This window comes from Emys orbicularis, chromosome 11, assembly GCF_028017835.1.
Source record: "Emys orbicularis isolate rEmyOrb1 chromosome 11, rEmyOrb1.hap1, whole genome shotgun sequence".
NCBI classification, from domain to species: Eukaryota; Metazoa; Chordata; order Testudines; family Emydidae; genus Emys; species Emys orbicularis.
In genome coordinates, this window is record NC_088693.1 from 58,527,266 (window position 1) to 58,542,159 (window position 14,894).

The 14,894-nt window shown below is 43.2% G+C and overlaps 1 protein-coding gene across 1 annotated transcript; it reads left to right on the top strand.

Annotated features, from left to right (window-relative positions):
- The first annotated feature begins 1,881 nt into the window (after positions 1–1,881).
- On the top strand, positions 1,882–13,070 carry NIF3L1 (NGG1 interacting factor 3 like 1). Its single transcript, XM_065413312.1, has 6 exons — positions 1,882–2,262; positions 4,822–4,987; positions 6,045–6,171; positions 6,634–6,772; positions 9,765–9,848; positions 12,344–13,070. Exons 1-6 carry the CDS (start codon positions 1,908–1,910, stop codon positions 12,526–12,528), a joined length of 1,056 nt encoding a protein of 351 aa, XP_065269384.1. The 5' UTR covers positions 1,882–1,907; the 3' UTR covers positions 12,529–13,070.
- The last annotated feature ends 1,824 nt before the right edge of the window (positions 13,071–14,894 follow it).

The following is a 14,894-nucleotide window of genomic DNA, read 5'->3' on the forward strand; positions in this document are numbered from 1 at the left end:
CCCACTGCTCTGCCCGCAGCCAGCCCGTCTCCAGCCAGCCCTGCACCCCCTGCCCTCAGCCATCCCCTGCTGCACCCACTGCCTGCACCAGCCCTGCACCCCTTGCCCGCACCAGCCCCGCCCCCCTGCCCTGCCTGTACCCCCTGCCCACAGCCAGCCCCTGCCGCACCCCCTGCCCTGTCTCCAGCCAACCTCTGCTGCACCCCCGTGCGGCCCTGCCTGAAGCCAGCCAGCCCCACACACAGCCCTGCCCGCACCAGCCCTGCACCCCCTGCCCTGCCTGCAGCCAGCCCCGCACCCTCTGCCCAGTCTCCAGCCAACCCCTGCCGCACCCCCCTGCCTGAAGCCAGCCAGTCCCGCACTCCTCTGTCTCCAGCCCTGCTAACCCCTGCCACACACCCCTACGACCCTGCCTGAAGCCAGCCAGCCCACCCCACACACCCCTGTCTCCAGCCAGCCCCGCACCCCTTGCCCTGCCTGCAGCCAGCCCCTACCTCCAGTCAGCCCCTGCCCTGCCTCCAGCCAGCCTCATGTCCTCTGGTGCCCTGCAGTTCCCAGGGCAGTAACCCTGCACACCTGCTTCAATGAGGGGGGCAGGGAGCAGCTGGGACCCAGACATGTGCACACCAGACCCCCAGGGAGTGGCGGGGACCCACACATGTGAAACAGAGCTCATTAATAACCGATCAACAGCATATATGATGCAATGTACATAATATATAATTTTATTATTTATATAGTTATGGAAAGTAAATAATACATGGAAGAAATGAAAGGCTTTTTTTTAATGGTGGTTTTTTTTTTTTTTTTGTTAGTCATCCCTGCCGGGGCCCCGCCAAAAATGTTCGAATTGGGCCCCGCACTTCCTAAAGCCGGCCCTGCTTATGGGTGTGCAGTAAAACCATGGGAACATGGCCGAGCCTGCCCCATCTTCCCCAGTCTGCAGAGAGCCTGAAACAGTAGTTCAGCAGGGTACCATTGTGCTGCTAACCCCCATGTTAAAGGAGTGTGAAAGTAGAGAAAGGAAGACTAGTTCCAACACTAGAAGATGAAGTAAAAGTCTATCTTTATGATGGGGTTTGCAAAGTCAGCCTTAAGTTTTTCAAAGACATTGAGCTGAGAGAAGGATTGTTCGGCCCATGACTTGCTATTTAAGTCTGCACAAGACCACAAAAGCTCAGGATCCCAAGTTCTCTTGTGTTGCATATGTTTAAAGTCAGCCCTGGTTGCTTCTATAAGAGTTTTATTAGCGTCTGCCTCTATCTCACATGCAGCGTTCATCAGTGTTGGAGAGCAAAGAATGGCACATTTTCTTTGCCCCTGTGGCTAGCAGTTCTTGTTGCAGTTACAGTCTGATCAAAAGCCATGTTGACTTGTCCCCAACATATCATGTTCATCTATGTGTCTGATAATTCTGTTCTTTACTACAGTTTCACCAGTTTGCCTGGCACTGCAGTTAGGCTTACCAGCCTCTAATTCCCAGGATCGCCTCTGCGCCCTTGGCATCCTCCAGTCATCTGGTACAGAGGCCGATTTAAGCGATAGGTTACATACCACAGGTAGTAGTTCCTTCAGAACTCTTGGATGAATACCATCTGGCCCTGGTGACTTACCACTTTAATTTATCAATTTGTTCCAAAACCACCTCTATTGCCATCTCTGTTGAAAAATATTGAATGTGATGCCCAAGTGGAGGTGTTTTCATACCTGAGCTGGACATTGTCCAGTCTGAATGCTCAGATATTGGTGTTTAACTCAGAATTATCTTAAACTTCTTCCCTATCCCCCAACATCCCTAATTATGTTTTGCCTCTTTAGATATATGCATGCTGCTGTCCTGTGTGCACCTGATTCGCCGACCTCTCCAGTGCATCCAGCCTTTGCTTGTCTTGCCTTCACGCTCCTTCATGGATCTAAAAGCTCTAGTTTCCTCCTTGAATGACTTTGCTTCACTCTCTCTGGCTGAAAGCTGGGACAATGTAGGACTACTGGTAGAACCAAGCCCACCCCATACTGTAAGCACACTCTTCCTAACTAATGACCTTACAGAGGACGTAATGCAGGAGGCATTGCAGAAGAAGGCAGATCTTATCCTCTCTTACCACCCACCCATATTCCGAGCACTCAAGCGCATAACATGGAAAACCTGGAAAGAGCGTCTTGTGATCCGGGCTTTGGAAAACAGAGTTGGCATTTATTCTCCACACACAGCATATGATGCCATACCTCATGGAGTCAATAACTGGCTAGCCAAAGGACTTGGTGAGATACCCCTTTTTTAACTGATATTCAGTTTAAATTACTCTTTATCAATACAGTGTAAGTCTATGAGGAATGTCTTTATCAATTTTCCCATGTGCTTATATGCATGATTTGAGTTTATTTTTTAAAAAGTGTTTTTTTTCATAATTTTAAAGTAATCTAAATAATCATATGTTGGTAAAAAGTTCCAGATAGTTCTAGAAACCAAAGTTAATAAATTAAGTCTCTTATTTATCCACAGAGTAAGCTTTCCCACATTGCATGATAAATATGACTCAGCTCTGACCTAAGAGATAACTTTTAAGGCAGAATTTCCAAACTAGTCTGTGGACCACTGGCTGATCACATAATCTTGGATCTCATCCTTGTTTCCACCTTAGTGAAAAGATGGGAGCTCATGATGAAGTACTTATTTTTTCACCCAAAAAGGACAACGTGTATATTTCACTGTCAGCTAAATATGTATACATTCTTTAATACTTTTATTTATGTGACCCTCATCACATGGTATCTGAGCACCTCTGAACCATTGATGGATTTCATCCTTGCAGCATGTGTGGGACATAGGGAAATATTATAGAATTGAGGCCCAGGACAGATTGTCACTTGTCCAAGATCAAACTGGAAATAGGGCTTTTTTTTTCACAGGAAGAGTAATTAACCATTGGAAAGAATTGATGAAGGGTTGTAGGTGATTCTCCATCACTAACAATTTTTAAATCAAGACTGGATGTTTTTCTAAAAGATACACTCTAGGAGCTATATAAGGGAGGTTCTATGGCCTGTGTTATGTAGGAGACTAGATGATCTCAGTGGTCCCTTCTGGCCTTGGAATCTATAAATATGCAGGAAGCCTGTGAAGTGAGAACTGAACCTAGGTTTTCTGAGTCTTAGTTCAGTGCCTTGACCATCAGACTGTCCTTCCTACCAAGCAACTGTAAGCAATTGCTATAGTTATCACAGAGAGGTTACGTGATTGGGACTAAAAGGCAAAGTGTTCCACATGCTCATGAATGGTAGGTGTTATTTAATTGGCCAAATGGGTCTCCATAAGGCACTCCAACCAGTACCCAGAGGCAAGTATGCTGACATTTAACACTAGACTAGAAAAAGTACACCTCTACCCCGATATAACACGAATTCGGATATAATGCGGTAAAGCAGTGCTCCAGGGGGGCGGGGCTGCACACTCCGGCGGATCAAAGCAAGTTCAATATAACGCGGTTTCACCTATAACACGGTAAGATTTTTTGGCTCCTGAGGACAGCGTTATATCGAGGTAGAGGTGTACTAGAAAAATATATTGTAAGGAACAATCCTGCACCAGCTTCTGGGGAATGAGCCTTATTGGTCTTTTCCATCTGTAATTTATATAGTTCTATTATTAAGTGTATGAAAACAGAACCATTTGAGCACATTTGGTGTGTAACTTGACTACAACAGTTTAAGCCACAGATCACTGGATGTGCTCTAGTGTCTCCTGGATAATAAGAGTGGTTCCTTTCATATGTTCATAAGAACATTACAAGAAACACATCCATTGATACTTAATAAATCATTCTCTCTCCCTCCCTCCTTCCCTCCCAGCAATCCTTATTTTAAGTTTCTTCTGTTTTTATAAAGAGTTACAATTGAGTTCTACATGTATGATGCACTCTTGGGGATAAGTATCAGGGGGTAGCCATGTTAGTCTGTATCTACAAAAACAACAAGGAGTCTGGTGGCACCTTAAAGACTAACTGATTTATTTGGGCATAAGCTTTGGTGGGTAAAAACCTCACTTCTTCGGATATCTTGGGGATAGACAAACTTTTGTAAAGTGCAAAGTCTAGCCACTTATACAGTATTTTAGCTACATGAAACCGCCTAGATTTGTATTCTTTACACTGAAAATTGGTTCAGGAATCACTGGTACTATATTTTCGGTAGTTGGCTTTCTGAGGCAGGTGTTTGTACAGTACATCTTTGTGTTTGTACAGTACTTAGCACAATGGCCCCTAGACAATAACACAACACAATGCAAATAATATGTTAGTATTAGCCTACCGGTACTTAAAACAGATTCAGTCCATTGGAGACAGCATGGCTTAGGGGACCACTGTTGGAGTCAGGAGAAGTGGGTTCCAATTCTTTCTCTGCCATTGACTCATTTTGTGACCTGGGACAAGTCACTTCACATCTCAGTGCTTCAGTTTCCTAATCTGTGAAATGGGGATAATAGTGCTTTCCCACTTTATAAAGCACTTGAGCTCTTTAGATTAAAAGCACTAGAAATGCTATTATTATTATCATCATCATCAAGCTGTTGAACAGGTTACTGTAGACCATAAAAATAAGCTGAGTCTTTTGTCTGACCGTAAACCAGCCTTGCAAAATAATTATGGCAATTTACCAACCCAAGAACAAAATCTGCTTTGCCCATAGTGATGATGATGATGATAAGGAAAAAAATAATGCTATTTTATTCACCTGTCACAAAAATAAAGTCTGCTGTGGTCGAGTAGACCAGTACAATTTTGCAAAGCTGTTAAATTTCTGTACTGCATGTTGTTTTCTCAGGTGTCTGTACCACTGTCCCACTACACCCATCAGTGGCTCCCAGCTATCCAACTGAGGGCACTCACCGAGTGGAATTCAGTGTGGACCATACTGAGCACCTGGAGACAATCCTATCTAGCATGCGAGGGATCCCAGAGATTTCATCTCTTATTACTCTCCCTGCTAGGTACTGTGCATGGATCTCTGGTGTTTTCTTCTGTTGCTTTGAAAAGGTGCTTCTTAAGATACAAACTACAATAATGGGAAAGAATATACAGGTGACTGTCTAAGGTCTGGATAAGATATTATAACTTCTTATTGAAAGTTTTTACCATTGTGGGATAGTGGGCCTTTAAACTGGAGATCGAGATTATTTAACTATTATCAGTTTCTCTGGGAATTCTTCAGGCACTGGTTTTTGTGTTCATAGTTGGTGGACTTTTGGATGCATTTGATAATAAATCTGACTTCCTCAAGTACAGCCTTCTGTGCCAGGACTTAATGAGGGAAGTTATTTAACTTAAAGTGCAGTGACCTCAATAAGGAGATGGTTAATGTGTCAGCAGAATGCGTGGGCCAACTGGTGTGTGGATGTAGTGGGAATAGCTTTTTGTATGAAACTGAACTTTACCTCCAGGTGGAAGCTGAAAAGTGGTCTTAGTGCCATAAGGAAACCTTAAAAATCTCATTTTCAAATCCATTTCACAATTTATTTGGAGTGAGAAGAACTGACTGAGCAAGATGGGTGGTCTTTCCTTTTAAAGAAGCCCTTTTTATTACCAAGTGTTGAAATTCCAATCTGCTTTTGTGAGAACAGTGAAAATAACCTTTGTGGAAAAAATTTTAAACATGGATGCTAATGGCATTAAGAGATCAAACAGAACATGTGACCCTTCTGTAGTGTTTCATTGGGCAGAAAGAATTGTGTTCAGTTTGCTCCACAAAGTCTAAATTTAATATTAAGTACAAACTGGAATTAAAGGATGGCTAGTAACTCAAGAAGTTACAGGTACCAGTCCAATTGCAGAGATGGAGAGGAACAATTTTGTCATTCAGTTTGATGGGAACAGTATGGCTTAATTCCCTCATTCCCCTTAAGCTGTATGTTTCTTTTATAGTAGTGTGTTGGGCTGTTACCATGTCTCCTTTTTTCTCTTCTGTGATAGAAAGGATAGTTATTTCATTAACTAGATTATGAAATTCTTTTTTTCTTAGTAAACACCAAAAATGCTGTTGTTCCTCAGGGCTGAAGGTGAGGAGCAGACACGAGTCAGTTTGAACTGCACCCAGAAGGCGCTGCTGGAGGTGGTGGCATTATTGTCACGGAACAGCCTTCTTTATCACAAGACTGAAATAATGTTATTACAGAAGGTAACAGAATTCACATACCACTTTCTCTTTCCGTTAATTTATTGCTTGCGAAAGGCACCAGGTTGATAGCCCTGGAAACAGAAATCCTCTTCTCGCAGACCAGAAACAGCACTAGCAGCAGCAATGCAAGTTTCCTTGAGATGCCTCTATCAGTTTGCCTTAACACTGACCTTGAGGGACTTGAAAGCATTTTCTAAATCTGTGAAAATGGTTTTCTGTGACCTACAGTAGCACTTCAACCAGTATTTAGTGTAGATGTGGCCAGTGTGTTACCTAGTCCTTTGGAATATCATATGTATCTTTCTTTTGCAAAGCACTCAGAAACTGACTCTGTGTTTAATTATTCCTCCTGTACTCAGCACTGTGGTGTCTAGATGTCAGTTCCTGTTAGAGTAAAAGGTGATGTGAACAGCTGCAGTGAGCACATTCACAGTAATTTTTTTAAACTTCTACTCTACGCAGCCTCTGCTTCCACATACTGGAATGGGACGCCTATGCACGCTAAGCGAGCCAGTCTCCCTGTCAGCCTTGACTGAACGAATCAAAAGCCACCTAAGGCTGCCTTACATACGCCTGGCCCTGGGAACGGGGAAGACATTAGGTAAACAAGTCCACAAGCGTGTTTGATTTTTCCACTATAATTAGTGCCCCATAAACACAAGAAGTGGGTGGAGTGGTTATTACTGGTGTATTATCTCTCATGTAGGACTGATATGCTTCCTAGTACCAGTTGGGTCTAAAGAAGAACTGGGAACTGGTTTTAGTAATTATTATACTACATAAATTCTAGAGCAGGGGTCGGCAACCTTTGGCATGGGGCCCATCAGGGTAATCCACTGGCGGGCCGCAAGACATTTTGTTTACATTGACCATCCGCAGGCACGGCCCCACGCAGCTCCCAGTGGCTGCGGTTTGCCGTTCCTGGCCAGCGGGAGCTGCGGGAGGCGGCAGCCAGCACATCCCTGCTGCCTGCCACTTCCCGCAGCTCCCATTGGCTGGGAACAGCAAACCGCAGCCACTTGGAGATGCTGGGGGGGGGCGTGCCTGCGGACGGTCAATGTAAACAAAATGTCTCGCAGCCCGCCAGCGGATTACCCTGATGGGCTGCATGCCAAAGGTTGCCGACCCCTGCTCTAGAAGACTCCTTTTCTAATATAGTCTGAATTTTAACAGTGAATTTTGTGTTACACTGGTTATCACTGTGTGGGAGAGAGCACATCAACAGCATGAGCTGTCTTTTTCCATGAGTTATACAATAGCACCTCCTGTTGAGGAGGCCAAATGATATTTATACAATTGCTTTAAACATGCCTAAAAATCCTAAATAATAAGCAAATTACTACATCCAAACAGTAACAAAACATTAAGCATTTGATTAAGATGCTTACAAGTGAGCTAATCCCAGGGCTGCTTAGACCCATATTGGTTGACTTCAACATGGTCAGGCAGATATTAGCAATGAACCCTTTAAGAATTTACTCTTTATACCCTTTCACAAACAAATGACGGTCATTGCCAATTACTGACTTTAGCTAAAAGCCAATTTGAGACAATTTACCCTCATTTTCAGTTTTAAATTAGGTAAGATTTACAGCCTCCTTTTTTCCCAAGGCCTTTCCATTTTTATTTTCTCTGCCGCGCCTTGCTTACCAGCAGAACAATGGGAAGGTTTGGGCTTGTTTTAGTTTTTTTAAAGACAGTTTTTGTTTTGTTTTGTTACTGCAGCTCTTTATTAGTTACTTTTGGAACCATAGGTCCTTTCCACACTACAAGTAATACTAATTATTTTCATAGCCTTCTTTTACTTGCTACTGGGGGCCTTTTCCCTATTAGCCACAAACTATAAAGCAAATATGTTATTTTTTTAACCAATCTTAAGCTAACTTTAATTTGTTTTATTTTATATTTATCCTACAATATGCATGTTTTGTGGGAGGAGACATTGAGGCACAGAGAAAGGGACTTGCTCAAGGTCAAACAGCAAATCAGTAGCAGAACCCAGAATACAACTCAGGTTCTCTTGGTCCAGTTACCTGTCCTAAACCCTAACTGCCTCCCTTCAAACAGGATAACTTGTGAGACTGAATAATTGGGAAAGTTTGTTCTTAATTCCTGGTATTGTCCCTGAGAAAGGCAAGTCTTATTAAAAAACTACTGAGATTAGCAGCTGTGTTCCCAAACCATGCTCAGTGTTTTAAAGCCCCTAGTTCAGTGTTCTGTAGACCAGTGGTTTTCAAACTTTTTTCTGGTGACCCAGTAAAAGAAAATTGTTGATGCCCATGACCCAGTGGAGCTGGGGATGAGGGGTTTGGGGTGTGGGAGGGCTCCAGCCTGGGGCAGAGGGTTGGGGTGCAGGAGTGAGGGCTGTGGAGTGGGGATGGGAATGAGGGGTTCAGGGTGTGGGTGCAGGCTCTGGGCAGGGGGTTGGGATGCGGGAGGGGGCTCCAGGTTTGGGTGGGCTCAGGGCTGGGGCAGGGGGTTGGGGCGCGGGAGGGGGCTCAGGGCTCTGGGCTGGGGGTGCAGGTTCTGGGGTGGGGCTGGGGGTGCAGGAAGGGGCTCTGGGTTTGGGGGGGCTCGGGGCTGGGGTAGGGTATTGGGACATGGGCTTACCTTGTGCATCTCCTAGTCAGCGGCGCGGCACAGCAGAGGTGCTAATGCAGGCTTCCTGCCTCTCCTGGGACTGCGCTGCACCCCGGAAATGGCCAGCAGCAGGTCCGGCTCTTGCCCACAGGCACCGCCCCCCAAGCTCCCATTGGCTGGTTCCCGGCCAAGGGGAATGCAGAGCCGGTGCTCGGGGTGGGGGCAATGCACAGAGTCCCGTAGCCCCCCGCCTAGGAACTGGACCTGCTGCTGGCCTCTTCCAGGGTGCAGCGCGGTGTCAGAACAGGTAGGAACTAGCCTGCCTTAGCCAGGAGGTACCACCGATGGGACTTTTAACGGCCCAGTTGGCGGTGCTGACCAGAGCTGCTGCGACCCAGTGCCTTACATACCGTGATCCAGTACTGGGTCGCGACCCGCACTTTGAAAACCACTGGCGTAGACTGTAATCCTAGGACTCCTACTTAAGTCAGCAGAAGTTGGATGATTATTCATAAGGTGATACACAGGAGTGTTAAATTTTGAAAATTCTTTTGTCACCCAAAACATTTTGTTTTCATTGAACATGGTGTGTGTGATGGGGGAATAGATTAATTGTTCTTACCATATACATATGAGATCATTTTATTCATTACTACTAAGACACTTCAACAGGTGAAAACTAAGCTGCAGTGGTCAACAACCAGCCACTGTGTAGCAATGTGCTGAAAACATTTCCTCTCTTCTCTGCACATCAACTGGAGAAGGTTCCTGCTAGTGAGGAGGAGCTGTCCATCCATCACTAGTTTACAATGACCATGGGTTTTTGCTGCATTCCCAGATAAGTTAGTGGCCCATACGCCTCCTCGAAACTAACATCCCCTCCCAGCACCCAACAAATTTCCATTGGGTGTAAGAGCAAGACATGGGTTAGCACTGCATTTATCTGTATTGAAGCTGGCATCAAGGCTGAGGGGTAGGAAGGGAGTTTAACTGTGGCACTTGCTGTCTTGCAGAAGCCAACGTGAAGGTGGCTGCTGTGTGTGCTGGCTCTGGGAACAGTGTCCTGCAGGGTGTGGAAGCCGACCTCTATCTCACTGGTATGAGACTTCTTGTTCCATACTTATCTTTATAAAATGGTCACTAGAAAGAGCAATCTGATTGGTTGCTGAGGAATCCAGCTGTGAAGAAGAATTTGGTATAATTGCAAAAGGCAAGGAATCAGTTAGTTACTAAAAGAACAAATAAATCCTACAAGCAACAATGCAGGTCCATTGCTAGACTTACCACCTGGTAACCTGATAAAAATGTCAAATGTAGGAAACTTTCTGTTCAAGATTGTAGCCCAGTGTCCATGTGGAATTTGTCAGTCATCCCATTATAGTGCAGATGCTTGTATTAGATGTATATACATGCAAACAATTTAAGTCTAACAAAATTTTGAGCTATGACTTTCTAACCATTAAGAATAAAATGAGATGGGCTTTTGAAATATCTAAATTTAAGAAATAAATAGCAAAAACAAGGCTCCAGTATTGCAACTGAAGGCACATGGGTGCAGGCCTGCATGGAGCCCTGTTGACTTAAAAGGAGCTCCACACGGTGCAGTTAATTGCAAAGTTCAGGGACTAAATCTAGGAGGAGACCTACAGTAAAAACTTAACCCTATGCTAAGATTCTTAACATAGCATTTTTCTTTAGGAGATGGTTATAAACTAGATTGCAGTAGCTCCCAAAATGTGAGAGGAAGACAGTCTACAACCCCAAAGAGCTTCCATTCTAAAAAGAAAAGTGAAGAGTGGGGGAAGTGACGTCATCAGTGTGAGGCTAGGCATATGTTTCATTAGCTGGATGTTCATTTGTTGGTTTTGTGTGTTTGTTTAATTTTAAGTGTCTAATTTAAAAATCATGCCTTTCTGCCACACTGGTTCCCAGCTTCAATTCCAGCATCCTTACAACCTGTTCTTCCTATATGTGAGCAGTTCACTCTGAGATAAGTAGGTGACTCAGTGTATTGGTGTTGTGGAAGAAGTTAGGAGGATTCTGTAGTCTGACAGATGGACATGGAACCTCTCCTCTCTTCAGGTTACAACTAGATCTTCCTACCGTTAGATCCAGCTATTAAGTTTTAACTTGTAAACCTGGAAACCCACCACCTTCTGGACTGTGTAGCCCCACATTCCTAAGGCTGAGCAGCTCACCTTCATTCTTCCCAACCCGGCTCTCCCAGCACAAAATCCAAACCAAAAGATGCACCTTGTAGAACGTCACGTTGTTCTAACACACTTTTCAGTTAAACATTTCAAAACATCTGCTAGAATTACTGGTATTACATTAGTGCCTAAAATGTGGTAGGTGCTCTGCAGACATACAGAAAGGCAATTCTATCACATAAGCAAGACAGCCTTTAACAGCCAGTGCTGTGTGAAAAGCAAACTGTCGGTGTGTTTGCACATAGTCACTGCACTTCCAATATCTAATATTGCTTTAAATGGTACAGTGGGATACTTGGTGTCTGAAAGACGCTGTGTAAATTCAAGCTCTAACCTCTGGAGGTAGAAAAAGTTCCTCATTGGCTAAATCCTCAGGTCGTCTCTGGATAGTGTCTGGGAAAGATAATTTCAGCCATTGTATGACTATCTAAAATACTGTGTATAAAGCTAAAATGTAACTATTATTGTTGACAAAGAACTACATAGTAACGCAGACTCACTTGGAATGATGTCATAGGGTAACTTCCCCCCAGCTAATAAGAGGCTGTGGCTCCAGAAGAGGGTTCTGGGTCAAGAGAGCCTTGCTGGTAAGGGACCTGGACATAACCTTAGTCCATCAACTCCACTTCACTCAGCCCCTTCCCCTTCCAGCTAGAGATGCTGGGGGAATTTGTACAAAAGTTCCAGCTGTGGGTTAAATAAACTAGACCCTGAAGGAGCACTGTTCAGTATACATAAGCCTCGCTGGACTTCTGAAGTCCACTAGGGGAAACTGAGGTAGAGACACAATGGTGGTGGTGCTGCCCCAGGCCGGCAGCTGTGCTTTAGGAGTGAGGGCCTTCCATGTAGATGGATTATATAACACGCTGAAAGTTAAACATTTTTAAAAATAGGTTTAAATTATTAGTGCTAAGGGCAGATGTGTTTGAAAACTACATCAGACTATTAGTGTATTATTGAGAATGTCAATTTAAAAATAAGTCTCCACTGGGTGGAAGTGAGGGGAAAAATAGTAAGAGCAAAAATTCCTGCAGAGGTGGGGATTGTGGGGGTAAATACTCTTAAATTTTATGTAATGGAGTGTTTGAGGTCATTTAAAGTAAACAATTCTGTAAAGTTAACATTCATGAATTCTTTAAAAAGAGCACTCTTGTACAGTGGTGGAGTCTATCACAATCTGCACCACATTTCTCCTTTTGAGGGAAATGTATTTCCATAGTTCTCTATAGAACTGTATTCTAGAAAATGGAATAACATAGCATTTTTGCAACACTACTCTTCCACAAGAGCAGAGACTTTTAAAATATATTACTTATAATGAACTACAAAATGATGCAGGTCTAAATGGCTAATCTACATGGTATCTCTTCTCATTATGGCAGGAGAGATGTCCCACCATGAAGTACTGGATGCTGTTGCCAAAGGGATAAGTGTGATTCTGTGTGAACACAGTAACACTGAGCGAGGCTTTCTGTCAGAGCTGCGAGATATGCTGGCTACACACTTAGAGAATAAGATCACCATCATTGTGTCAGAGAGCGACAGAGACCCTCTTCAGGTGGTATAGAAGAAAGCAAGGGTTGCAGCATGGAGTCCAGAGTTTGTGTCCCACACAGACTTAATGCATGTGCAAATTTGATTAATATGCTCTGAACTGGTGCAGTCCAGAATAACTGTACAATACATTCCCCAAAGTGTGGGAGAGGTAAAATATCTGTCAGGTAAAGAATAATGTTAATTTTGGGCTGACAAACTATTTCCTTAAGTTTACTTCTTGCTGTATTTAGTAGGGATGGGATAATGAGACTGTAACCAAGTAATCCAGCAAGAACAATATAGATTGATAACATCAAGTCTATGTAGCTTGGTTTCATAGCCCCCCCAGTACTAGAATATGTCCCTAAGCATTAGTACAAGTGACTTACATTTTAGGGAGTGGAACTCCTGTCAACATTTCATTAACTATTTACAGATTGTTGACTCTAAATACTGCTAATGCACAGTAAACTGTATAAAAAATGTGGAACAAGATTTTTGCATTTGGTACTAATATGTAATCCTTGATGTTGCATTAAGGTTCTTCTATGCACAAGAATTGGGAAATTCCAACTTGTTCCTTTAACTTCATTATACATAAGTATCAGTTTCAATTTGTCTCATCTTTATAAAGCAGATTTCTTTACCTATGCTACTAACCCTGCAGGATTACCTACATTGAAGTAATGTCTATTTTTCACCATAAATGTTGAACACTTACTTTATAGTTCAGTAAGGCTTTGAAAATGAAAAGAAACTCTTCAGGTTTCACATGTTTGGACTGTAGACAAGCAGGGAGATATTGATATTCAAACTAAAAATGTTTCCAAGACTTTAAATTAAAATGGACACATCCCTGTTTAGTGCATGTAAGAGACTGGACTTAGTAAAAATAATCCTCTCTCCTCTGTTGGAGTTAAAGTTGTTTGAGAGGGTAAGGAATTGGATCAGGAAACACTCAGGGGAGCATAGGAGAAACATAGCTGTGTGTATTTTGGAGGTGCGTGATGATTTATAGATCTTCAAGCCTGGAACAATAGATACCACCTGAGTAGAAGATTGTATTCCTAAGCACTAAGAAATGGAGTGTTTGGAGGGTTTTTTTTTTTTATAAATACATGTAGGTTCTGATTGCATGCTGGTTTGAGCCTTTACCGTGCAGTTGCTTCATGTTTTGAAGCTTATCTCAGCAACCATGAAGGGTAAACACCATTTTTTTTTTTTTTAATGACAATTGAGCTTTCTTGTGCAATCCTATGTCCAGTAGTAGGGTTTTGAATTAAAACCACCCAGTATCATGACAGCAGGGAAGATGAAGAGTGAGTGCCTCCAGCCAGCACTGAGCCTCTCCTGCTGTCCTTTCTTTCTGTGGCAGGAAGCTGAGACTTACGCTCATTCCACTTACCTGAAGATGGAAACAGTTCTGGTAAATACAGGTCACTTATTTTCACCCTTTTAAAAGCCACCTACCCAAGAATTCTCACACATGGGAATAGTGAAACGTGACTTTGAGCAGTGGAGTTGGAATCTAAACACAGCTGCAGATCCCGCTAAGCCAAAATGATTTTAATGTCCTCAGAAAATGGAGACTAGTGCTTAGTGCAGCAAAAAGATGGCCACTGGCACTAGACTCTGCAAACTAGGCAGGGAGGGGTGATTGGGGACCATGACCCTCTTCACAAGGCAGCAGAGGTGCCTACTGCATTTTTAGTGGAAATCCCAGAGACTAAGCTTTCCCTGTGCAATGTGCCTGCTTTCACAACACTAGCTGCAGGTGCTCTACTTGTAATACAGCATCCCTACCATGGCCAGTGGCTTTACAGATCCAATCAGGACCTTCCTCATAAGTAGTTTGAACGTTGTCATATGCATCGCCTTTGTTCACTAGGCCCTGCCAGCCCACATTGGTTAGAAGTCCATTCTTGTTATTAGGCCACTGTAGTGTGCCTGTGAGCAGTCTGAATACATAGACTTACCATGTATGCTCAAGTCATGCGAGGGATTTAGCCAGGAATCTTCACTTAAAGAGAAGTGGAAGCATGTGGTTAAAGATTCTCTGCCCTCTAACCAAAGCACTCATTTCATCATTAGTAAAATGTTTTCTGAGGCTAAGCTAGAACTTATTTTTTTCTGAACTTTCTTTAGGTAAATGAAACAATTATTGCATTATGCAGTATTGCAGCAGGCTCGGCTGTGTCATATAGACCAGGGGTCGGCAACCTTTCAAAAGTGGTGTGCCTGAGTCTTCATTTATTCACTCTCATTTAAGGTTTCACGTACCAGTAATACATTTTAATGTTTTTAGATGGTCTCTTTCTATAAGTCTATAATATAGAACTAAACTATTGTTGGTATATAAAGTAAACAAGGTTTTTAAAATGTTTAAGCAGCTTCATT